The sequence below is a fragment of the Apis cerana genome, linkage group LG2, assembly GCF_029169275.1.
Source record: "Apis cerana isolate GH-2021 linkage group LG2, AcerK_1.0, whole genome shotgun sequence".
In the NCBI taxonomy this organism is placed as follows: Eukaryota; Metazoa; Arthropoda; class Insecta; order Hymenoptera; family Apidae; genus Apis; species Apis cerana.
The window spans coordinates 13,731,720-13,753,975 of NC_083853.1; the positions used below are offsets into that span (position 1 = coordinate 13,731,720).

Sequence of the window (22,256 nt, forward strand, 5' to 3'; positions counted from 1 at the left end):
TTGGAGGAGCAACTTTTTTTCTCCGCACATCATCTTCGATTTCAACACGAGCGTGTCAACGACCTAATCCTCGAAATCCTCGTCCAACCTCGAACCAACGGAACGACGAAGAATACCAAGTGTCTTCGAAGTGGGAGGCGGGCCCTCGCTATCGCCTCGTGCAAGAGGATGCGAGCTGTGAACAGTTAAGCACCGGTCGTCGGCTCGAGTGCTCGCCACTCCGTTTCTCGCTACTCGACCGAGAAATTCTTTTTCTCGTTATCGTTATCGTTGACGCATCTATTATTCTTATCTGCAATTATTACTTTATCGTCGTATTTTTAACTGTTTATCGAACCCGATATCTCGAAGCTCCCGACATGTTATAGCTCGTTCGTGGGATATTATTTATCGGAAGCTCGATCGAATTCGCGACGAACGAGCGGAAAATATTGATAAATCGTTACGTAAATAATAGTTGTCCAAGGAGTAAACCGGTTTGCAATCCCGCGAAAGACGAGTGTCAATCGAATGGACGCGATCTCCAAGATGATACGGATTCGAGCAATAACGTTATGCATCTGTTTGACAGTGTTCGTGGTCGGTCATGTGGCCGCTGTTCCCGCGCAGCCGCATATCGTGTTTATCCTTGCCGACGATTTGGTGAGCTTCTTTTTCTTCTTCCTCTTCTTAGCGTTGCGTTGTTCACGATAACGATTAAGTAAAAATTATTATATCGATTCATTGGTATTCTCGTTCGAAGATCGGAAAAGGAAAAAGTTGATAAGTCACGTTTTGCGATTTTTTTTTTACTCGAGTAATCAGTCGAGATAAACAATGTGCCAATACGGTATAAATAGCATGTAAGTGGTATAGATTTCTTATTTTACGACACGTTCTTATTATTGTCGCGCACATTGCGTCATGAATTTTACCAGGAAATTCGACGAAGAAAAACTTTTTATTCCTTGTCTTTTCATCAACGTTCATTACTAAACGCTAATATGCACCTGTCATTTTTTTTAAATTTTGTTTACGACTGTTTTCAGTGTCTTATCGATGTCTTCGTTGAATAATAATTCGTTAGAACAACTTGTGAACCAACGATAGACGCAATTCTTTTTTTCTTTTTGCGATAAGCATAGCAGTTCTTGATTAACGAGTGTAATGGAATCCGAGTGTGTTGGAATAGGGATGGAACGACGTCGGGTTTCACGGATCGGGTCAAATTCCGACGCCGAACATCGACGCACTGGCATACTCGGGCCTGTTGCTGGACCGGTACTATGTCAGCCCGATCTGTACCCCGTCCAGGAGCGCTTTGATGACCGGCAAACATCCTATTCATACGGGGATGCAGCACGCGGTACACCGTCATTAAGTATTTAAGCAATCGACTCGTAAATAAAATGACGTCGGTTTAAGGCGGCCTCAACAAGCGCAAATATTAATTCGGCCGTGGTTCGTTGCTCTCGGACAAATGCTTGTTTATCTTCTGCAGGGAGGGGGAGGAATCGTAACATCGCGTCACCGCGTTTGCGGCAATTTTTCAACAATTTTTTTTATCTTTCTTGTGATACGGATTTTTTGAAACCAAATTTCCACTCTTTTTTTTTTTTGATTTCCTCGAACTATTTTCAATAAAAATAAAATCCAATGTAAATTTACTGTTTGATATTAAAAGAATCTTATTTTATGTATATCAAGATATTTCTTTTTTTGCATAGAATTTAATTTTTAAAGAAACTTCTTCGTTCGTTGGAAAATATAGCGAAATAGTAAAAATGCATTAGATGAATTTGATTTGAAAAAAAAAAAAAAGAAACACGAATACAAAACCCGTATGTTTCGATATTAACACGTATTGTTGCTTGTTCGACTTGCTCGCTTTCTACATTGTTGCAAAAGTGAAAGTTCAATTGTATCAGAAACGTTACAAAAATTAAATTTCTACGCGATAGATATAATTTATGAAGTAATTGAACGCCTTGCGGAATTAGGTTCTGAAATGCGCCGAGCCGAGAGGATTGCCTCTCCACGAGAAACTGTTGCCGGAATACCTTCGAAATCTCGGTTACAGCACGCACATGGTAGGTAAATGGCACTTGGGATTCTACACGAAGGAATACACGCCCTTGTACAGGGGATTCGACTCGCACATAGGTTTCTGGAGCGGCCACCATGATTATTTCGATCACAGTGCCGTGGAAGAAGTAAGAGATTATAATAAATCGCTAGCCAATATTCATCGTGCACCCACACGAGAAAAAATTCCGTTCAATTCCGCAGCCGTACTGGGGATTGGACATGAGGAGAGGATTGGAGCCAGCCTGGGACCTCCACGGCCAATATTCGACGGACATCTTCACGAAGGAGGCTGTGAAACTGATCGACAATCACAACACCAGTCGTCCGATGTTCCTCTACTTGTCCCACGCCGCAGTCCATTCCGGAAATTCTTACAACCCTCTGCCTGCACCCGACCATGACGTCGCCAAGTTCACCAACATCTTCAACTACAACCGTAGACGCTTTGCTGGTAACTACACTTATTTCTCGAAAATTTCTCTGTCCACGATTTAAATTATTTTGTAAGGGAAAGAATTGAATTGAACTTGGAATCGAATTTTCCATCTCCCGGATTGCTTCGATCACAATGGGATTAAAAGCTTCCCTCTTCCTTCGCGTACATAATAATAAGCGCAAGAACGAAACGCTCAACGAATGTTTCCTCCATCCCGTAATTTAAAGAAAAAGTATGGAGATTTCGTTCTTTCTTTCAGGCATGCTGAGCAAGCTAGACGAGTCGGTCGGCCTAGTGGTGGAAGCTTTGCGGAAGAAAAAGATGCTGGAGAACAGCGTGATCGTGTTCTCCACGGATAATGGGGGCCCTCCGGCCGGTTTTAACCTAAACGCTGCCTCGAATTGGCCCCTGAGGGGCACAAAAAACACTCTCTGGGAAGGTATCTCTTCTAAAAAAAAAAAAAGTACCTAATTGAATGTAACTCGTCGTTGAAGAAGAACGATGAATAAACGGACGAGAAAAGAAAACAAAAGAAGGCGAAGAGAAGAGAAGAAGAATGATTGGTTATCCAATTTGTGGATTAGGTGGCGTCAGAGGAGCCGGTCTTGTGTGGTCGCCGAAGCTAATAAAGCCTGGAAGAGTCGGCAGGCAATTGATTCACATCAGCGACTGGTTACCGACCCTGTTAACAGCTGCCGGTGGAGATCCATCGAACCTGACCATCGACGGTATGGATATGTGGCACGCGTTGAGCGAGGACACGGAATCGCCGAGGAAAATGGTCCTCCACAATATCGACGACATCTTCGGAATTGCCGGGATCACGTACGGCGATTGGAAATTCATTCAGGGTAAAAAGTGATCGTGCATTATCCTCGTCGTGTCCACGCCACGGCGTGCACATTTTTTGAAAATTTGAATTTGGCTTGAAACTCGACTTCGATTTTTGCCAAGGGTCTACCTATAACGGTCAATGGGACGGTTGGTACGGTCCCTCAGGGAGAGAGTGGGTGTACGACGTCGGAGGGGTGATCGGGAGCGTGGCCGGTCGAGCGGTGGCCAGCGTGGGCTTGTCTTTGTCCGCGGATAATATTCGAAAGCTTCGAGAGGACGCCATGATCAAGTGTCCCCCGAGAAATGACAACCTGCCGTTGTGCAAACCGTTGGAGGCCCCTTGCTTGTTCAACGTCCGCCAGGATCCCTGCGAGGACAATAACGTTATAGAGAAGTAGGTATAGTTTAGGTGAAGGAGAAAGGAAGAGAGAAGAAAAATATTATTTATTCGTTTCAAGGTATCCATCCGTTGTGTCCGATCTGAAAGAGAGGCTACGCGCGTTAAACGCGTCCGCGATATTACCTGGTAACCTCCCCTGGGACAAGAGGGCAAATCCAGATTACTGGGACCACACGTGGACTAATTTCGGTGATTACTTGAACGTGTTCGCGAATAACGTCAGTTGAAGGTGGAACTTTTGCATAAACCGATGAACCGTCGTCGAGGAAAAAGTGTCCATCGATCGTGTTATCGCGTTATCCCGTCGAATCGTGATTTCCTTCTTCTTCCCTTCTTAATTCTATTCTTCTAATTCGTTCGCAGCCTCCTTTTTCTCCCCGATCCGATTTCTTAGGTCACTGCGAGAAAAATAAAGTGAACGGCACGGAATTATAAATGGTATCTCGTTTATTTCTTATTCTATACATTCGGTTTTGTTGGGCCACGCGCGTTCTATCCAAGTGCGTACAAAGTGGGGAACGAAATGGAAAAGAGAGATCCGATAGAAATAAAAATGGGACGTCCTCGTGTCGGCTAGAACGTTAATATAGGTCCTTCTCGATGATCGAGAATATCTGAAAGAAAGCGTGAAAATAATCGTGAACAATTTATCCGTGAACGAGGGTTTCTCGTTTTTATCTCACCTTTGGCAATGCTCCACCAAGGCAGAGTAATATACGTGAGAAACGCGTTGAGTGGAACGGATTGGGCTCGCCTGGTCTCTTTCCAGAAGTGGAACGTCTGCGTGAATCCTCTCATAGTCCACAGAGGGTTGTAAGCGCCGTCGTCCAGCTCTGCCGGCACAGAGAGAACCAATCGATTATCGCTAACGAATCTGTCACGTCGATCGTAATGATCCTGGAATGATTCGTGTCGATCAGTCGGATGGAAGCAATTGCAGAGGACAACGGGTCAACTTTGCAAGCGATAGAATCGGACCAGGTTTGTTCGAATCGAAGATTTGTTCAAATTTGTGACGCGTAAGTGAAGTAATTGTTGGTAAACGAGGTTGGAACGGTAAGGTGTTAAGTAACACGAAAAAATATGTCGAGGTGTTTTTTCTTTTCTTTACAATGATGCACATCAGCTACAGGTGCGCAGAAAATAAATAATAAACACGAACAGGGATGCACTAATTTTTCTTCTTCTTTCTACGTGCACAACGTTTGATCTTTTCTTTTTTTTCTACCTCGTTCCTTTCTCCAAGTAATCGAACGTTGTGAAGCAGAAAGAAAAGGTGGATCGTTGTCTGCTACCACACAGATCGAATTCTACTTTCGTTTCTATTTCGTTTCTTATCGGTGTCGGTGAATGCTTGTCCCTAATCGTGGATGACCATGTTTATACCGGTGGTGAAACTCGCGTTAATTGCCGTCGTCGTTACTTTTTCTTTTTTTAAATCACGAATTAAAATTGGGATTAGAAAATTTCGTCGATCATTCGATCGGAAACCACCACCAGCACTGTGGAACACGACGGTTCCAAGTCACGATTAGAATTTGTCCGATTAGAAATCTCGTCACCCCCGTTGCCATTGTAATTTCACCATCCTCATAAACACAGTCATTGGCTGAGCATGGTATCTTCCTAAGCAGGAATGTATGAATGTATACAAGAATTGGATTGAATACAATGGACAACATGACTGCGACATTTTTGGGTGTTGCACACGAGCTGCTCGATGAACGACCGTTATCCTGCGCATATAAAAATTTCAATTTACATTCTCGCCATGACAAAACAAAAATAATCCTAATAAATAAAACAAAACTCCATGCTTCGAAACAAAACTCTCTGGTCACGCGACAGAATCCACTTACCGGAAACGAAACTCTGTTTTTTCTTTTCACGAGGGTTGAGAGTTGAGCACGAAAAATCGACCAGTTAAAATTTTGTCGAATAAAGTTATTCTCACCGATTTTTACCTTAAAAAGAAAAAACCCTCGAACGTGACATTTACTTTCGTCAAAAATCACTTTCGAATAACTTTATTTCGATTAACGCATCGCGGACCGATAGCTTCGAAACCAATACGTCCCCACACCACGTACCACGTAGCAACGAATGCGAAGAAATTCATCCGTGATGCGTTAAAACGGTCGAAGCCATCTTTGTCCCACCTCCGTTTACTCAAAAGCTTAAGCTTAAGCCGCAAAAGAGAAACGGTCGTTCACGGATCAACGCGTGCATCAACGCGTGGGCGCGTGATCGGTTGGCTACATATTTATATATATACGCGTATATATGTGGTGTAGAGGTGTTTTTTTTTTTGGGCAGGGGGGAAGAAGAATTTACCCTGTGAGCCGGGGCGGCGCGGGAGCTCGCACCAATAGTAGATAGCTGTTCCGTCTGGTGTGACACGGTGCGGCGGTAGTGGGTTGCCCGCGAAGCTGCCCGACAACGCTCGTCTTCGCCTCCTTCTGGGCAGGGTGGCGCTCTGCCTGTGCGTGGTCAGGTTGCCGCGCGTAATGCGCGCGTTCGCGTTTTTATCTCTCAACTGGTCGTCGTTTTTGTTCTTGTTCCGCCCCGTGTAGTATTCCTCCTGGTCGGAGCCGGCCGAGCGTAGCCGCCTGCGCCCCCCCTCCGTGCGCCGAACCCTCACCAATTCGTCGTCGCTCAGCCGCCGGTGCTCCTCGTCGTTCTCCAGGTTGTTGATCCGCTCGTGATTGATCTGCCCCGTGCTGTACGGCCTTCGTTTCCTGTTATTGTCCGCCTCCTCGTATCCCAACGGGAGCTCCTCCTTCCCGTGAACCAGTATCGCGCCCGCGTCCAGCTTCTGTCTCACGTTGTCGTCCGTCAAGCAAGGGGCCGCGGGGACGAGTATCTCGCTACCGACCTCGATATGGTTGTGCCGGTGATTCTGGAGGCCTGCCACCAACCGGACAATTCGTATCGATTCGATGTTCACAGTGGGCGCGCTCGTGCCGAGTTTCTCCGCGATATCTTTCATCCCTTCGTCTCTGTCGCTTGGTAATTTCATATTTCTCGCTAAATGGAACGGTGTTCTCTTTTTCTCTCTCTCTCGTTTCTTTTCTCTTTAGCGGGAGAGACGAAGATCGACCGCTGGAAAGACGCAGGAGCACGCTCACCGTGTGTGTCGCGATAGGCCTCCTTGTGATTCGGCGTTCCGTTCTCGTTTTCGCTACGCTCCCACGAGTTACGTTGCTTGTGTTTCGGGCGTTGTTGCCTGGCGGGAAGGTGAGGGGATCTTCGTCGCCTGACGTGCGGACTCCTGTGATTTCCTGGTGAGCCCCGGCCGCCCCAGCTGCTATCCTGTAGGTCGGCTACAAAGGAAAGAGCCGGAATGGCACGTGACACAGATTAGAGACAAGGTATTTCTTTCTTTTTTTTTTTTTTTTTATTTTTATTCTCTTTCGTCGATTTCGATTTCTTTTTCCGTTCGTATCTCTCTCTCTTTTTTTTTTCTTTTCTTTTCTATTCATTTCGTGACAAACGTACGAGATTCGCGCGTGATGGTGTTGGTGGTGGTGGTCTACAGCCGTTTCTCCTCGACGTGTGTTTTCTTTTTTCCTTTTTTCTTTTTAATCTCTGTTCTCGTTTCTCTCTGCGCTTTTCGAGACGAAAATAGCGATCTGCAAACGTATCGAAACACCGCGTCTCGTGGCGCTGATGGACGGTCTGAAGGAAATACAAGAGCACGGATCAACTGGATTCTTCGGAAACCAGAGAACTCGAGCTTCGCCGTATCTCGACGAGTAATAGAAATTGGCCGCAAGGATGACGCCATCTTTGCGACCATTTGCGCGAGAAAAGAAAAAATGGCAAAGAAAAAAAAAATATATATATATATATCGTTGGAAGCATGCAACTACCGGGCGCTTCCATCGTGGAAAGTAAAATTTTGCGAGAAAACGCGTAGGCCCAATAAACGCGAGCAAAATTAGGAAGATCAATCCCCAACGAGAGTAATAAGTATACTTGCGAATAAAATTTAAAGTCGTGGAGATTTAGACACCTGGGTGGATCGTCGGCCAACTATCGAGAGAAGAGAGTATGTGCAGAATACACAGATATACGTAACACAACAGCATGCACAGTCGGTTCTGAGGGGCGCAGGCACAAGAGAGAACGGGAAGAAGGTAAGTGAGAAAGTGTAAATTCGTCCTTCGTCCGCGACTTCCGTCCCGGGCTTCGTCCAACTCCGACGGATTTCCAATTGGTGGATATTCAGAGATTTTCTAGTTACCGTCACGAACGTCTCCTGCTTCGATTTCGTTCAACCCGTTCGCCATCGAGTCCAGACCTTCGTTCTCCGACCTTGCCTTGGTCGCGGCCGTATCCGGCTTCGTCCTCCACCCGCCACGCACGAAATTGTTCAGGTTCGCGCTCGGGTCGGATAGCCTTCGTTGATGTCGATACAGAAACAGTTCCTCGGCGTCGTCCCAGTCGGCGTCCCACAGGGAATCCGTGGCGCAGTAGCCGGGCTCCGAGGTCGGCGTCTCCGCCCCCGAACCCTTCGGCTTCGTCACAGCCATCTCCGCGTGCCCCTTCCCTGAAAAGGAAAAAAGGTGTAGCGCTCGAAACGGAGAGAGAGGGAGAGAGAGAGAGATTTGTTCGTCGAGAGCAGAGACGTTTCCTATCGTACCACGAGGCCCCTTCATTCGAACGAATTCTATGCGCTGGGAGGCCGCGCCGGAAAACAGGCCGAAGGTCATTCGCTGCGCCATTTTGGTGCTCAAGCTGGACTGCAAGTGAAAGCGACGGGACGAAGTTTAAAATAGCAGGCGCTGTACAAACGTGCTTGGTCGATACGAAATACGTACCCTGGCGTCGTAGACCTTCTTCAGGGCGTCGTATCTGATAGAGCCGAGAAATATGACGCCTTGAATCGCGCCCTCCCTGTCGGACGCCACCAATTCAACGCACACCATCTCCCCGTCCCTGACTAGAATATCACAGAAAACTTCGTCGAAATTGTCCACCATGAAGCATATATGGGGATAGGTCATCTCCTCGAGATCACCCTTCGCGTCCATTCGTCTTCGGCTGGGGCTCGCGTACACTTTTTGCGAGTGCCTGCGCAGTACCTGAAACGGTTATTTATTTAATTAAAGGAAAAGAAGGTTGGAAAAAAGATTAAAGGAAGAAAGATTGGAAGATTTTTTGGGAAGAATTGGGCTCACTTGCAATTCCTTGGGGCTCGTCCTTGTGCAGATAGCTAAGGTGAGCGTGTAGTCGAATTGATGCACGACCAGATTCAGGTACACGGTTTCCTCCCAATCGATGTCGGGATCGCCGATGGGCAGCTTCTTGCTGTCCTTCCGGAACACGTCCACCTCCGTCTCGAATTTTGGCAAGTATCTCGACGACGTCTTCACGTGCTTCTTTCGCACGAAGAACAGCAAGTCGTCGCCGTCGATCGTGTGCTCTGCCTGGAAGAGGAAGTGCCTGACAAACAGGTCCGTCCAGTAGGTTGTACCTTGAAGTATCACGAAGCCGGAGTCTGCGGGATGGAACATGGAAGAGAGATTAATAAAAAAAAAAAAACAAACGTGTGTGGTTCGATCAGAGCTCGACGAGAAGAAGAGAGTATAGGGGATAAAGGATGCGAAAGGTCAAATGGACGGAAGAAAAAAAAAATAAAGATTGATATTTTCAATTAATAACGCGGTCAACTCGACGATTATACGTGAAGGAGCAGCGAGACGAAATAATGCTCAAGGGGACAGGAACTAGCCGCGACCGAATCTCCGAGGCAATCGATAATCGATAAGAATGTGCCACGAGTATTTAATTGCAGCCTCTATTGTCAGCCTCGACATCTCAACGATTCCCTCATCCGCTTTATTAAAGGGTTTGCTCGACTTTATTAAAAACTTGGGTGAAACTTGACCTTCCGGCTGTTCAAAGCGAAAATAGCTTGCGATCCTGTATAAATAGTTTGTTAATTAATCTTCTCGCCGATGCGTGGGAATACCGTTTTAATAATTTTTATATTAATTTTCAATGGTTGGGGAGGAAAAAGAAAGAAAAAGAACGTTTCGTTTGAAAATCCATCGTTTGAAGAATGGAAATGACGATTTATTTGTCCAAGAGGAAATGGCGTTGAGTCATACGTACGCGCAGCGTGCGTATAATTGCTTGTTGACACCGCGTCGCGTCATATTACATTTATGGAACGACGAACCGGTACGTAACAATTATTCCTCATTCGCGTAAACGTTGTATCTTGCGCGCGACAAAAAGATACGCAGAAAATCGAAAGATAATCGAAATAGAAAGCGAAGAAAAAAAGAAAAACAAGATACGTAACAACATTACATTAGACACGCATGCATTAACATCGCATATCGTGCTTGTTTTTCTTTCCAATGTTTCCAATCTAAGCCTACACTATATAATTAAGAATGCAAATTTATTGAAATCGATTCTTTTTCGCCTTTCACTCACTAACGATATTGAATGCCTAGAGAGTGAAACGATACACGGACGAAGACGTATACGCGAAGAAACGGTTATTACCGAAAATAAACGTTACCTAAACGGAAGCAAATAGAAGCGAGAGCCAGACTCGTTTTTACTCGTTTTCCCCTCGTACACGATGATCGATCGTGAAATCACCCTCGTCAGCCGAACAAAAGGCACCGTGGTCCCTCTCCGTGGAGAGGAACACACCCTCGTCGCGTGCACTCCCTCCTCCCCCAACTCGAGGCCCCGCGCGAAACGACCGTTTTTAAAAACATCGACTCCGAAACTCAGAAACTTAATTCGGTCGCAATACTCTCGGGATATTTTCGAAACCATACGAACCATCCTTGAGCATCTGTCGGAGCTCCTTGGTCCTCTGAAAGTTGATCTCCTCGAGAAGCTGCTCCAGCATGGTCGGTGGCCTGGCCAGGCCCGACGACGAGCTGCCAGCCAGAGTGGCCATGCCCAGCCCTCCTCGTGCTTTCACGCCGCGATTCCTGCTGGCGTTCTGTCGCCACGATCACTTGGAGAGAGAGACAACAGCGAGCGAGGCGAGGCGAGGCGAGGCGAGGCGAGGCGCGCGTTTCCCTCGAATCACGGCCAGCCGAGAGACGTGGTCACGTAGGAACCGAACGGAACGACAGAGGTCAGCCGCGAACCGGCTGAGATCGGCATCTCGCCTCCTGTTGTTAGATGCGCGATCTTCTCCTCGAGGTGGCCATACTGCCTAGTTTTTTCTCTTCTCCTTCAGCCGAGACCCGTTGCCACGAGATTGGATTCGCGTCGTGCTCGTGCTACTGCTCGCCTCTTACTCACACGGTCACACCACGCACCGTTCAGTTTACGCTCGCCACGGCGGAGGGACAGACAACGAAACCGACGACTCGACTCTCGCTCGTCAGAGCCGCTCGATAATTTCGCGCATGCGAATCGCGATGACGCCACCGACGCGCCAACGACGCGCTCCTTTCGAATACACGTTTATTTTTGTTCCATGCGCGAACCGTTTCGCAAGAGCGGACGAAACGATTCGGCGAAACGTTTTAGACCTAGGTTGGTCAGCTTGCTTCGTTTTAGGAGAAAGATAGCGCGATATGGCCACGAGAACGGCGTTTTTCTTCTTTTATCTCTCTCTCTTGGTGAACCTATGCGTGTTTATAAACGGAGTTACTATCTTCTGATCTTCTAATCTTTTAGAGGAAATTTTAAATAACCTCGAGTTTTCGATAAGAATTTTTATAATTATAATTATTTTTCTTAATCCGTCGATGCGTGATTATCAAAAGAAAAATCTCATGTTATTACGTAGATCTAGTTTCTCTAGATGCGAATTACAATATCGAATGGTTAGATACGACCAGTTCTCTGAATTTGGTCGAAGGAAAAAGAAAATATTGAGCAAACGCGGACGTGGGTTACTATCTAGAACGCGTTATCTGAAAGTTGAAGCTACTTCCAGGGAGATACGACGATTCAAAACTGACCTCATGACTCGAGATAATGTCCGCCGAGTTTTGCTGTTGGTTTGTCGCGCTGCTGCGTACTACGTATACTCCACGTACGAAACTCGCAATATCTTTAATTTAATCGCAAATATCCAAAAAATATGTAACCGTAAATATTCGAAAAACAATATCCACGACGTTCCATTTAAATCGTTTCTTTTTAATTCGCTTAAATTATGAAAATTAGATTTTTTATTATTTTTCCCCCTATCTTTTCCATTTATCGAAATGGAAGTCATTCGAATTCAAGAGACGAAGCGGGAAGCGTAGAGAAGCGAGTAACAATCCGTGCACAACGTTTATGCACGAACTCGACTTCTATTCGAGATTTCGAGGGAAAGATCGAAAGCGCGGGGCGAACTTCCGCAGCAGACATTTTCGAATCGGCGCCGCTAACTTTCCTGATCCGCGATACCGGCCGTCCGGTTCGTCATCTCGTTTAGTCGTGCCCGATCGTTCTTGCATCTCGGCTGCTCTGCTCTTATTCGTCTACGCGAACCTCCACAAAATTTCGTCGTTTGCCCGCGCGGAAAAAGAAAACCGAAAGAAAGCAATCGTGTCTTTCAGCCCATCGGCACAGTGGCGTAGCAGGTGTGCGATTTTAAATTTTCTCTTTTTCGTTTTTTCTCGCTACGTGTGATAATTCGAAAACGGATTCAAAAAGTCGAGTGAAATTTTTTTATTCCCTTTTTTCCCTTCGTATTCGTTGTTCGAGCGTTGTCATCGATTTTCAAAAGGAAAAAAAAACCAAGCTTTTTCGTTACGATTGACGATACAATTCTCGTAACGTTGGATAATCGTTAAAATTTAATCCATAAACATGTGGATTCACGCGAGAGAAGTCACGTTTCGTTCGATGCTTCTAATTCTAATAATCGGCTCCATCGGAGTTTTCTTTTTTTTTTTCGCGAAATCGTGCGAGTAAACTTTTCGCGATAATTTCGCCAAATTCCTCTCAAGAAAATTGTCTTGGACGAGGTTTGGATTCAATAATTCAATCTATAAACTCGTCTATCGATAAACGATTTGTCGTTTCTCGAAATGTGTACTCGAGTAAATTCAAGTTTCGACACCTTCTATTTCACCGAGACTTTATTACTTTCTTCCTATTTCGAAACAACAAATATACACGTCACACGCGTAGTCACTCGTTGCTTATCTTCCTTCCGTTGCTATATTCGTAGCGTGAAAACATTGGAACGATCGACAAACACCAGACCGCTTGCATAATCGTAACTTCTTAACAATGAACATCGATCATTGCGACCGATTTTTGCGATATTTGAAAAGTTTACGTGTCCTTTTTTGCGCACGATTATTATTTTTAATTGCGAATAGGCGTCATGACTCACGGGCGAATTCAGTGAGGGGCGTGAAATCGTAGAAGAAGAGTGGCGAAGAACGAGAGTCGGACGCGGTCTGCGCGCTGCGATCATTTTCTTTTCACGGCTCGTACGTTCGGCGAAATTTACGATCGATCACGACGGCTGGAACTCATCGTTAATAATACATCGTGTTTTCTCTGCTGAAAATTCACGCGAGCGAGAATTCGTGATTCGAGAGGATTCAACGAAGAGGAAGGTACGGATCGATTAAAACTTTTCCTCCTTTATCGATCGATGTGCGCCTCGTCGATAAATACGAAATCAACCAAGTTGATATTTTTTTTTCTCTCGCGATAAAAAAATACTCTCGCGTTCAGACATTTCTCACGAGAACAAAACACAGATTCGAATCAACTTGACGCGCTGACTGACTATTGCTCCGTTTAAAGACTCATCAACTCGTCTCCTCCATTCCACCTACTTCGATCTAATCGCATCGTAAGTTCATTCGTCCAACTACTTCTATTCTACCATTAAAATTTCGTCGCTTTTCCATCCTCATCCTCCATCCACTTTTACTTTCCGCTTTTCGATCTTCTCCTTTTTCTCCTAACCTGTTTGCCAGCCTGTCTATGAATGAAAGTATCCAAAGATTAACTCGATCGAAACTTTCAAAGTGGGATCCGCGGAAGCACGTGTACAGTTTCCGCTCGCGAAACGCGCCGGTGTCCCTGTTTCTTCCTCTACACGAGTCCATCGTTCTAGAAACCTATACACCTACATGGTCGAGAAACGGCCATCTCGAGAGAAAGAGAGAGAGAGAAAGAGGGGGGAGAGAGAGAGAGAGAGAGAGAAAGAGGTCTCGAACTCCCGACCCACTTCCACGCTCGCGCGTAATCCGTAATGCATCTCTTCTCGACCTCTGTCTCGATCATTATTGTACTCTTCTCTCTCGCTCGCGTGTCTTCCACGCGACTCGCCTCTCTTTCTCCACCTGTCGTTCAGGATCCGTCGTCCTACGTATGCAGGGAATGTTCCATCTCACGTTTCACAAGATACATATCTGCCCATCAGATGTATCGTGCAGAGGTCGTTTCGTAGGTAACGAATACTTGCCATTATATTATATTTGACGAACACCCGTGCAATCGAATCGTTGTCAAATTCTGAAGGAGTATTTTGTATTTTGTTGTCGGATTGATTTGTATACGATATTGGAATAAGTGAGCAAAGACCGTTAATGGAAATTTAAATGGGTAATATCGCGGAGAAGAGTATTCGGTTTATTATCCCGTTCGCTCGTTCGATCGATCGCAATGCGCGTTAAAGTTTCTCGTCACGATCACAGTTGTACAGACTTGTGTCTCGTAATTTCATGTTTTCATATATGTCGTGTCGAGGAAGCAAACGAAAGAGGGACGCGTGTCGCATGCGGATCGATCGGAGAAAAATCTTTGAGAGAGAGAGAAAGAGAATACGGATCGGAATTGATTCGAAAAATCGAATGAATCTCCTTTCGAAATTCTTTCTTGGAAGCCTGACACTTCTTAAATTGAATCTCTTAAATTAAAACTTTATCTTTTACCTCTGTTACGAAAGATTCGTTCTCTGCTCGGCGACTAACATAACGCTTTCCGGATTAAAATAACAACGGTACGTCGCCTGTTGAGCTCGTCCGTTGTGTTTACTCCTTTTTTCTTTTTTTTTAATTTCAACGCGTCCAATTCACGGGGACAAATTATCCGTTCCTTGTTTCCTGTATCGATTACTTAGGATATTATAATTTGTGTTCAGGCAGAATCGAGGGCATCGATCATTTCAAGCTTCATCATGTTGCTCCTGACCGTGACAGCGTGTCTGGTGATCACGGTGCAGGCCGGATGCCCTATGAGACCGACCGCGGAACAAACTTCCGCATCGAGGACCACGGGTGACGGTGGTTACAGGATACTCGTTAGCGGGAAAGCCGACAAATATATTCCCAACGCTGTTTACACGATCAGTTTGCAAGGTAACGACGATTTTCCCCTTCCTCTAAAAAGATATCTGCAACCGTGTAATATAACCCTTTCGCTATCACGTACCGTAACGAACGACACTAGTTGATTTTCTCTGGTTGGTTCAAGGATAGAAGCACGGATAACACGTACGTTTATCATTTTCTTTGGGATAAATTAATCTTATTTGTCTATTCATTTCAGAGACCTTTCTTTTTTACGTATTATAGACGAATTGCGAATGAAATTATTTATCAGATTTATTAGAAAAAAATTGTAACGAATTGGTTAGATGACGGATATCTTATAAATTCGATTTCAGGCTCGCAAACGCACGAGAGATTGCAACAGTTCACGCACTTCACTCTCTCCGTCAATTCGCAACACGCGCCGAATAATCCCACGGCTCGAGTAGGATACTTCCAACTGTTCCCCGATGGTTTGACCACATTCAACGAAGATTGCGTCAATACCATCTCCGAAGCTTCAGATTATCCGAAGAACGAGGTGAATTGCTCTCTATAGAATCTTTTTCTTCTTCTTTTCTTCTTTTTTTTTTTTTTTTCTATTAAAAGATTCGGTATCGAGGTTTACGACGTCGGCGTACGTACAGGCGAAAATGCAGGGAGTGCAGATAACGGATAAATTTCTGATGGTTGGCCGGTGGCCAACCGTCAGAGATGTTTGATCCCGCCGCGTTATCGTTCGGGCAGAGGCCGCGAATTTCCGCAACTAGAGCCGCGTGTATAAAACATCTTCTTACCTTGGCCAAGGTCCAAGTGATGTGGAGGGCACCGCCGTCAGGATCAGGATGCGTTATATTCACAGCCATGGTCTTGGAGAACAACGTGCGCTGGTACGCCGAGGATGGAGCTTTGACCAAGACCTTCTGCGAGATGGACTCCACCGAGGTCGAGGCCTTGGACGGGGAGAAGTGTTGCGCCTGCGACGAGGCCAAGTACTCGGTTAGTACGAATAAAATTAATTTTATTCATTTCCTACGATCGATCGACTCGTACTCGTGTCGTTTCTCGAGTCGTTGAATTGCATTTGTCGATTTATTGGGTTGGATTTATTGGAGAGAGACGCAAATAAATATTTCATTTCGTGCAAGGCGATAGATAGTCGCCTCTTTGTGCGTTCGACATGAGGAATTCAATGATATACCTGTTCTTTCCTATGGAAATTTCGAGCCAGCCTAGACGAATGATAATTTTAGAGGATTAGAGATAACTTCGTCGATACGAATAGAGATTTCCGCTAAACATCCGTTAAGTTTAGAAAAATTATATCTGGTATGTCCGATTCGAGCGATTATTATTAGATATCGAAGAATATTGTGTGTAAATCTAGAAACTTGAGTGAAATATAATATCGATAAAATTCCAATCTTCTGCTCAACTCGCGTGTAAAGTTTCCCGGTAAAAAGAGAATGGAACGGGTGAAATATGTTACTTTTCGCAGTAAAACGGAAGTAAGCAGAGTAAAGAAGATGATAAAGTAAAAGAACGTAACATGATATAGGCGCCAAGTCCGTCACAGGTCGGTGATAGTTGCGCAACAATTGATACCAGCTCCGTCAGTCTGAAAGCCGGAACATCGGCGACTTCTCACAGATTCCTCTCCCCCGTTTCCAGTTGATAATGGAGGGGATCTGGTCGAACGTGACCCATCCAAAGGACTTCCCGTTCTCCGTTTGGCTGACCCACTTCAGCGACTTGATCGGTGCCTCGCATGTGCCGAGCTTCTCCTTCTGGGGTAAGGATCACGTAGCCACGGACGGGTTTCGCCAGTTGGCCGAGTGGGGCTCCGCGTCCGGCGTAGAGACCGAGCTCAGAGCTAATTCCAACAAATTAAGAACCCTCATCAAAGCTGCCGGGCTGTGGTACCCGAACGTAAACAGCAATACGACCACTAACTTCAGGTAAGGTATCCTCCCTCCAACCAACTGAGAAGATCCTCCACTGAATTTTTTATTCAGATTAATTTTTTTCTCTCTGCAAGAAAGAAATGACAGTTTTAGATATACTTTTACTTATCTGTAATCCAGAGTGGACAGAAAACGTCCTATGATCTCCGTGGCTTCCATGTTCGGCCCGTCTCCGGACTGGGTGGTCGGTGTCAGCAAACTGAATCTATGCAGGAAAGATTGTAGCTGGACGAAAAGCGAGATAATCGACCTGTACCCCTGGGACGCTGGCACGGATAATGGAATCTCCTACATGTCGCCCAATTCCGAGACGACGCCGCGCGAGAAGATGAAACCGATCACCACGTTGTACCCCGAGGATCCCAGGTCCCCTTTCTACGACCCCAGCGGAAGGCCGATGCTGCCGCTTGCCAGGTTGTACTTGACCAGGGAGAAGATTATTCCACGGGGCTGCGACGAGGAGGTTCTTCAGCAGCAGGTCGCTCAGCTCGAGGTCGCCGAGAACACCGAGGACACTGTCAGGCGTACCGTACAATCCAAATCGTCCAATCGTTTCGTCGCCGTTTCTTTCGCACACTCTCTCAATTCGAATTTATTTCCTCACAGCCGAGTGTCAGACCACGGAGTACACGACATGGTCGAGCTGCTCGGTGAGCTGTGGCAAAGGATTGAGAATGCGTACCAGATCGTACTTGATGCCCGAGAAGGCAGCCATGTTCAAGTGCAACAGACAATTGGTCTCCAAGGAGATGTGCGTCTCCTCGATCCCTGAATGCTCGTAAGCTCGAATGCTGTTTGAGAACGACGATTCTCTGCGTTTATATAATTTTGCGAGAGAGATTGGAACGTATGTATACATTAGAGAAGTCGATTTCAGAGGCGAGGAGGACACGGACGATGGTGTTGGCTCGTTGGCCGGTGTTAATAACGATGCTTTCTGCGAAACAACCGATTGGGGCCACTGGTCGGAATGTTCCTCCACGTGTGGGGTGGGGATGAAGCTGAGGACAAGGCGGTTCAAGGATCGGATGGGTCGTAAACGATGTCCCCACGTATCCCTCGTCGAGAAAGTAAAGTGCATGGAGCCGCCTTGCTCGCCCGGTTTGGAGGAACAGATCGATCCTACTTGCAAGGTATTTTTCACCCGCGCGTTTCATTCGTATTCGCCGTTGCATTGTTCTAAAGATTTCTCGATACTTTGCTCGGGAAATGGTGGAAACTCGTTTCGCAGGTGACCGATTGGTCGGATTGGTCCCCGTGCAGCGCCTCGTGCGGCAAAGGTGTGAAATTAAGAACCCGATTGCTGATGGTCGACCCGTCGAAACAGCAAGAATGCTCCTCGAAAATGGAACTGGTCCAACAGCGGCCGTGTTTGGACCAGGCTGACTGCACATTCGACATGGCGACTGCAAAAGGTTTGCTCGTAAAGACGAATTTTAAAGACGAAGAAAATAAGTAATCGATATGTTTGCAGTGGTTTGCATGGAGGAGCCGAACGCTGGACCCTGCAGGGGATATTTCCAGAGGTGGGCGTTCGTTCCCCAAAAGTTGATGTGCGTGCCGTTCGTCTACGGCGGTTGTCGTGGCAACAGGAACAACTTCTTAACGGCCGAGGAGTGCAACAACACTTGCGGCATTGTGAGTGAACTCACTCTGCTCGTTAACGGAAGATCGTTAACGGGAGGAAAATGTTCGTTTGCTACTTTCAGGTGCGAGCGATTCTCAGCGGACAGCCGTTGAACGCAACCGACGTTCAAGTCGCCCCAATATCGCCGGCTCTGCCACCTGTACATTGTGTCGTGAGTGGCTGGTCACCTTGGACACCTTGCAGCGTTTCCTGCGGGACAGGCCGCGTGACCAGTTTCCGCACGATTCAGGTGAGCGAAACGAATTTGGAAATCGATTCCATTTCGTGAAATCTGTTTATTTAATTAAATTGATTTGAAATATTCAGCAAGAGGCACGAAACGGAGGGAATCCTTGTCCCAAGAAACTTCAGCGTCGATCTAGGTGTCAGCTGGCGCCGTGCGAATAATAATTTTGAGAAGGAAAATTCCTTTTTTTTTTTTTAATACGTCTAAAACGACGAATAAATAAGACGAAGGACCGAGACGGGACCGTTTAATTGGAAGAAGTTTTTGAACACGGAAAATTTTGAAGGGGAAGAACGGATTGTTAGTTTGTAGTCTTTTCTTTTTTTTCTTACACACGACATGATGGGTATGAAATAAACCGATGTATCAGAATAAATGGTATTTTATTAATGGTCATTCGTGATCTTTCTACTCTCAATCGAGTTACTCAAATATACGCTGGGCTACGATCGCAAACCGAAATGGAAATCGAAAAAATTGGAAATCGATCGCCCTGATCGCCGCGTTCAAATATTTCCTTTCCTTCTTTTTTTTTCTTTTTCTTTGCCCAACAAACTGCGCCAAACGAAACTTTCACGAAATCGAAGGAGTTTCGAACGTTCGATGGCCACGGGGCAATTGAAGTTTGCGAAAAACAAACGGGGGAAGCTCTCTTTTCAATATTAATTTTTCTCCAGCGTATTAGTCGCTTCTTTGTTACGTGTATTCTTTTTTTTTTTTTTTTTTTGTTTCTCTTTAATATCCTCGCTAATATTCGAATCGATATCGATAATTATAATTACTCGTAATACTCCTCGATATATCCTCGAGTTTCTTTCTTTCTTTCTTTCTTTCTTTTTTTTAAGAAATTAAGAAATACGAAACCAATAAAAAATGCGTTCGTAATTTCTATACCTCTCTTTCCCTCGATATAGATCGGCGTGTCCTCTATAAAAGATATTCCGAGCTCTCGTGATGGATGCTGCGCTGTTATCGGAAACGATATTTAATTTCGATCGTTAAAAAATTCCGCTAGATTCTATGATTCAACTTATATTCCAAGTTGTACGATCTATTGTTTATCGGCTTAACTCGTTAATAAAACTTGGTTGGTTCCGTTTTCGCGTGTACCCTCGTTTCGCAATGTATAATATAGTATAGTATCTCCCTCTCTCTCTTTCTTTCTCTTTTTCTTTCTTTCTTTCTTTCTCTCGTCCTTCCTGTTACTCTCCCTTCTTTCTCTCTTTTTTTTCTTTTTTGCCTCTTTACAATAATAATAACCGTTCGCAAGATAACACGCACTACTACTGTTTTCCAAATACATCTAACTTTATGTTTACAATAATAATAATAATAATAATAATGATAATAATAATAATAATAATAATAATAATAATAATAATAATGATAATGATAATAATAACAATAATAGTAATAATAATAGTAATAATAATAATAATAACAGTAATAATAGTAATAATAATGATAATAATAATCTCATAAATAATACACGTAGGCGGTATAATATGTTATTACGCACGGTCTTGTCAGGTCCGCGAACTCGAATAGGACAGGAAGTAGGATGAAATTCGAGTGGATCCTTGAAACGTACGTTCGGATCGTTCGTTCCGCGTTCCTGACACCGAGTTCACATTAATTATATTACGTTGTTATCATACGTAAGTACACGTAATATCTAGGAAATAGTACGGATCTTAATCTGTTTTAGGCCTCTACTCGACTACTCTACACTCCTCGTTCCGTATTTCTTTTTTTTTTTTTTCTTTTTTTCTTTTCTTTGGTCGTGTCACGTCTCTTATCTCCTCCTTCCTTCCCGCGCGCTACGCTCCTGCGAATCATGTTAACAAAGGGGAAAGGGATGAACGCGAGAAACTGACTCTGTTAGAAAATGGGTGTTTCGTCACGGAGGAAATTGGACGAGATCGTTCCAATTTCGCGTCCCTCGGTTTTCTCGTTTTCCCGGCTATATATCTCCTCCGATCGCTCGGCTAAATACTCGGTTTCTTAATCGGGGCGGCAATTGTTCCCCCAGAAACAACAATTTATCATAATAAGTTGGATTGATTCGAGCGAGACCGTTCCTTTCCTTCGTGGCGCTTTCAACTTAGAAAAAGAGAGGAATGGAAAAAAGGAAGGGAAGGAAAGAAAAGATAAGACGTAATGATTAGATGGTTGACTAGAGTTTGGTTGAAATAAAGGAAGAGCGAGGAAAAGGGAATGGGAAGATGGATCGGGAAAGGAAAGGAAAGAAAAAATTCCCTATCTTCAGTAGACCAGCTTCCTGAAGCAACAACGCGATTATAAATTCGGCGCAATGTATCCAGAATTAGTTTCCATCGTTAATCCAAAATCGTTAATCTAATAAATCGTCCTTTGAAAGGTAAACGCAACAACGCGACCGATCGTCGTGATCCTCTTCTTTTCGACTAGACCGGTGTGACTAGATTAAATTCCACGTCGTCGACCCAATTGCCCTTTCCCGTTCTGGCAGTAGTAGCAGTTAGTTAGTATAGTAATAGTATAGTAATAGTATGCGATAAGACGTGGTACAAAATCATCGGTGGCGACACTCGGACGAGATTAACTCTGGTTGGCGGTGTCGCTGCAAACTTTCGTTCGTTTTCGGAAAGCCACGATAAATCGGGCCGAGAAGAAAGTTTTCAACGACGTTTCTCTCGAGGAGAGGAAATTTCCTCCTCGAGAAAATACGCATTAACGCGTTTTCCGGAAAAAAGTTCGGGGATGGGTTTTCGCGACAAAGCGAGAGTTAATCTCTCCTCTCCCGAGAAGGAAAAAACGAGAAAGTTGGCGCGTATCAAAGTTGAACCCCTCCTCCTCGCGTTACGTCCTCGAAACGTTGAAGGGAATAGGCTCTTCGATGGGTCGACGATGTTGCTCGAGATTTCACGGCCGACGTCGCTTATTAATAATAATATACATTTACGTAATAATATATATATATATCTCTATAGTTTGTTTGTCACGGCGAAATCGGTTTGCCGGCGAAAGGCATCATTGTGCGTGTGCCACGACGACCACGATGCCCCGATCGATGTCGTCGTCGTCGTCCCAGCTTTCGTTGATTTTCGGAACTCGATTCACGCGCGAGCTCCGTCCCGATGGTCGATACGTCGCCGGGGGGCGACGCTCGGATCTTCTCAGAGCCATCCCCCGGACACGTCGTGGCCGGATATCGGCTCGATGCCCGGAAGCCGCTGCAGCTGAGTCGCCGACCCGTTCCTCTTCATGGTCGCTGGGAGGGAGGTGCTCGCGGCCACGCTCTCCTCGGTGGTCGACGGTGTCAGCGGTGCCGCAGGAACTACTTGGCAAACAACACAAACAAACCAGACCTGTCTACAAGACAGACTCTTGCTACGAACTCGCGTAACCGAACGATCGAACGTCGTCCTTCTCGTCGGA

At 45.3% G+C, this 22,256-nt stretch overlaps 4 protein-coding genes across 33 annotated transcripts in view; 2 read left to right on the top strand and 2 right to left on the bottom strand.

Moving 5' to 3' along the window:
• Positions 1-135: 135 nt before the first annotated feature.
• On the top strand, positions 136-4,173 carry LOC108002824 (arylsulfatase B). The gene is made up of 8 exons (XM_017064718.3): positions 136-642; positions 1,172-1,345; positions 1,980-2,192; positions 2,269-2,518; positions 2,763-2,942; positions 3,088-3,354; positions 3,458-3,731; positions 3,796-4,173. Exons 1-8 carry the CDS (start codon positions 511-513, stop codon positions 3,962-3,964), a joined length of 1,659 nt encoding a protein of 552 aa, XP_016920207.1. The 5' UTR covers positions 136-510; the 3' UTR covers positions 3,965-4,173.
• Positions 4,167-11,967, bottom strand: LOC108002821 (uncharacterized protein KIAA0930 homolog). Of its 7 annotated transcripts, XM_017064713.3 has the most exons (9): positions 10,548-11,967; positions 8,921-9,240; positions 8,561-8,824; positions 8,383-8,482; positions 7,984-8,289; positions 6,866-7,060; positions 6,072-6,644; positions 4,421-4,570; positions 4,167-4,351 (listed from the first exon to the last, which is right to left on the bottom strand). In XM_017064713.3, the coding sequence occupies exons 1-9, from the start codon at positions 10,666-10,668 to the stop codon at positions 4,311-4,313; spliced, it is 2,070 nt and encodes a 689-aa protein (XP_016920202.1). In that variant the 5' UTR covers positions 10,669-11,967; the 3' UTR covers positions 4,167-4,310. The 7 variants fall into 7 exon arrangements, with proteins under 7 accessions (XP_016920202.1, XP_061927449.1, XP_016920203.1 ...); XM_062071465.1 differs by having other exon boundaries at positions 4,167-4,570; XM_017064714.3 differs by having other exon boundaries at positions 4,167-4,634.
• On the top strand, positions 6,968-19,212 carry LOC108002820 (spondin-1). Of its 11 annotated transcripts, none has more exons than XM_062071444.1 (13): positions 12,152-12,301; positions 14,635-14,688; positions 14,830-15,046; positions 15,355-15,539; positions 15,806-15,997; positions 16,670-16,956; positions 17,083-17,486; positions 17,569-17,740; positions 17,840-18,095; positions 18,194-18,377; positions 18,437-18,600; positions 18,672-18,839; positions 18,917-19,212. In XM_062071444.1, the coding sequence occupies exons 3-13, from the start codon at positions 14,866-14,868 to the stop codon at positions 18,995-18,997; spliced, it is 2,274 nt and encodes a 757-aa protein (XP_061927428.1). In that variant the 5' UTR covers positions 12,152-12,301; positions 14,635-14,688; positions 14,830-14,865; the 3' UTR covers positions 18,998-19,212. The 11 variants fall into 11 exon arrangements, with proteins under 11 accessions (XP_061927431.1, XP_061927434.1, XP_061927432.1 ...); XM_062071446.1 differs by having other exon boundaries at positions 12,160-12,301; positions 14,834-15,046; XM_062071447.1 differs by lacking the exons at positions 12,152-12,301; positions 14,635-14,688 and adding an exon at positions 6,968-7,108.
• The window catches only part of LOC108001544 (transient receptor potential-gamma protein), a 75,393-nt gene continuing 72,337 nt past the window's right edge, over positions 19,201-22,256 (bottom strand). For 12 of the 14 annotated variants that reach the window (XM_062071422.1, XM_062071421.1, XM_062071425.1 and 9 more), the window contains one exon: positions 19,201-22,158. In XM_062071422.1, coding sequence (XP_061927406.1) covers positions 21,995-22,158 — 164 coding nt within the window. In that variant the 3' untranslated portion in view covers positions 19,201-21,994. The remainder of the gene's footprint in view (positions 22,159-22,256) is intronic. The other 2 variants (XM_062071423.1, XM_062071426.1) reach the window with 1 other exon arrangement.

Excerpts from the sequence above, each read along its gene's own strand:
- LOC108002824 (XM_017064718.3), top strand. The coding sequence starts at position 511 with ATGGACGCGATCTCCAAGATGATACGGATTCGAGCAATAACGTTATGC. Across the intron at positions 643-1,171 it reads TTATCCTTGCCGACGATTTG|GGATGGAACGACGTCGGGTT; the intron begins GTGAGCTTCTTT and ends GTGTTGGAATAG. Across the intron at positions 2,519-2,762 it reads CAACCGTAGACGCTTTGCTG|GCATGCTGAGCAAGCTAGAC; the intron begins GTAACTACACTT and ends TCTTTCTTTCAG.
- LOC108002821 (XM_062071465.1), bottom strand. The coding sequence starts at position 10,668 with ATGGCCACTCTGGCTGGCAGCTCGTCGTCGGGCCTGGCCAGGCCACCG. Across the intron at positions 9,241-10,547 it reads CCGACAGATGCTCAAGGATG|ACTCCGGCTTCGTGATACTT; the intron begins GTTCGTATGGTT and ends TCCATCCCGCAG. Across the intron at positions 8,825-8,920 it reads CGAGCCCCAAGGAATTGCAA|GTACTGCGCAGGCACTCGCA; the intron begins GTGAGCCCAATT and ends TAACCGTTTCAG.
- LOC108002820 (XM_062071447.1), top strand. The coding sequence starts at position 14,866 with ATGTTGCTCCTGACCGTGACAGCGTGTCTGGTGATCACGGTGCAGGCC. Across the intron at positions 15,540-15,805 it reads CAGATTATCCGAAGAACGAG|GTCCAAGTGATGTGGAGGGC; the intron begins GTGAATTGCTCT and ends ACCTTGGCCAAG. Across the intron at positions 15,998-16,669 it reads GCGACGAGGCCAAGTACTCG|TTGATAATGGAGGGGATCTG; the intron begins GTTAGTACGAAT and ends CCCCGTTTCCAG.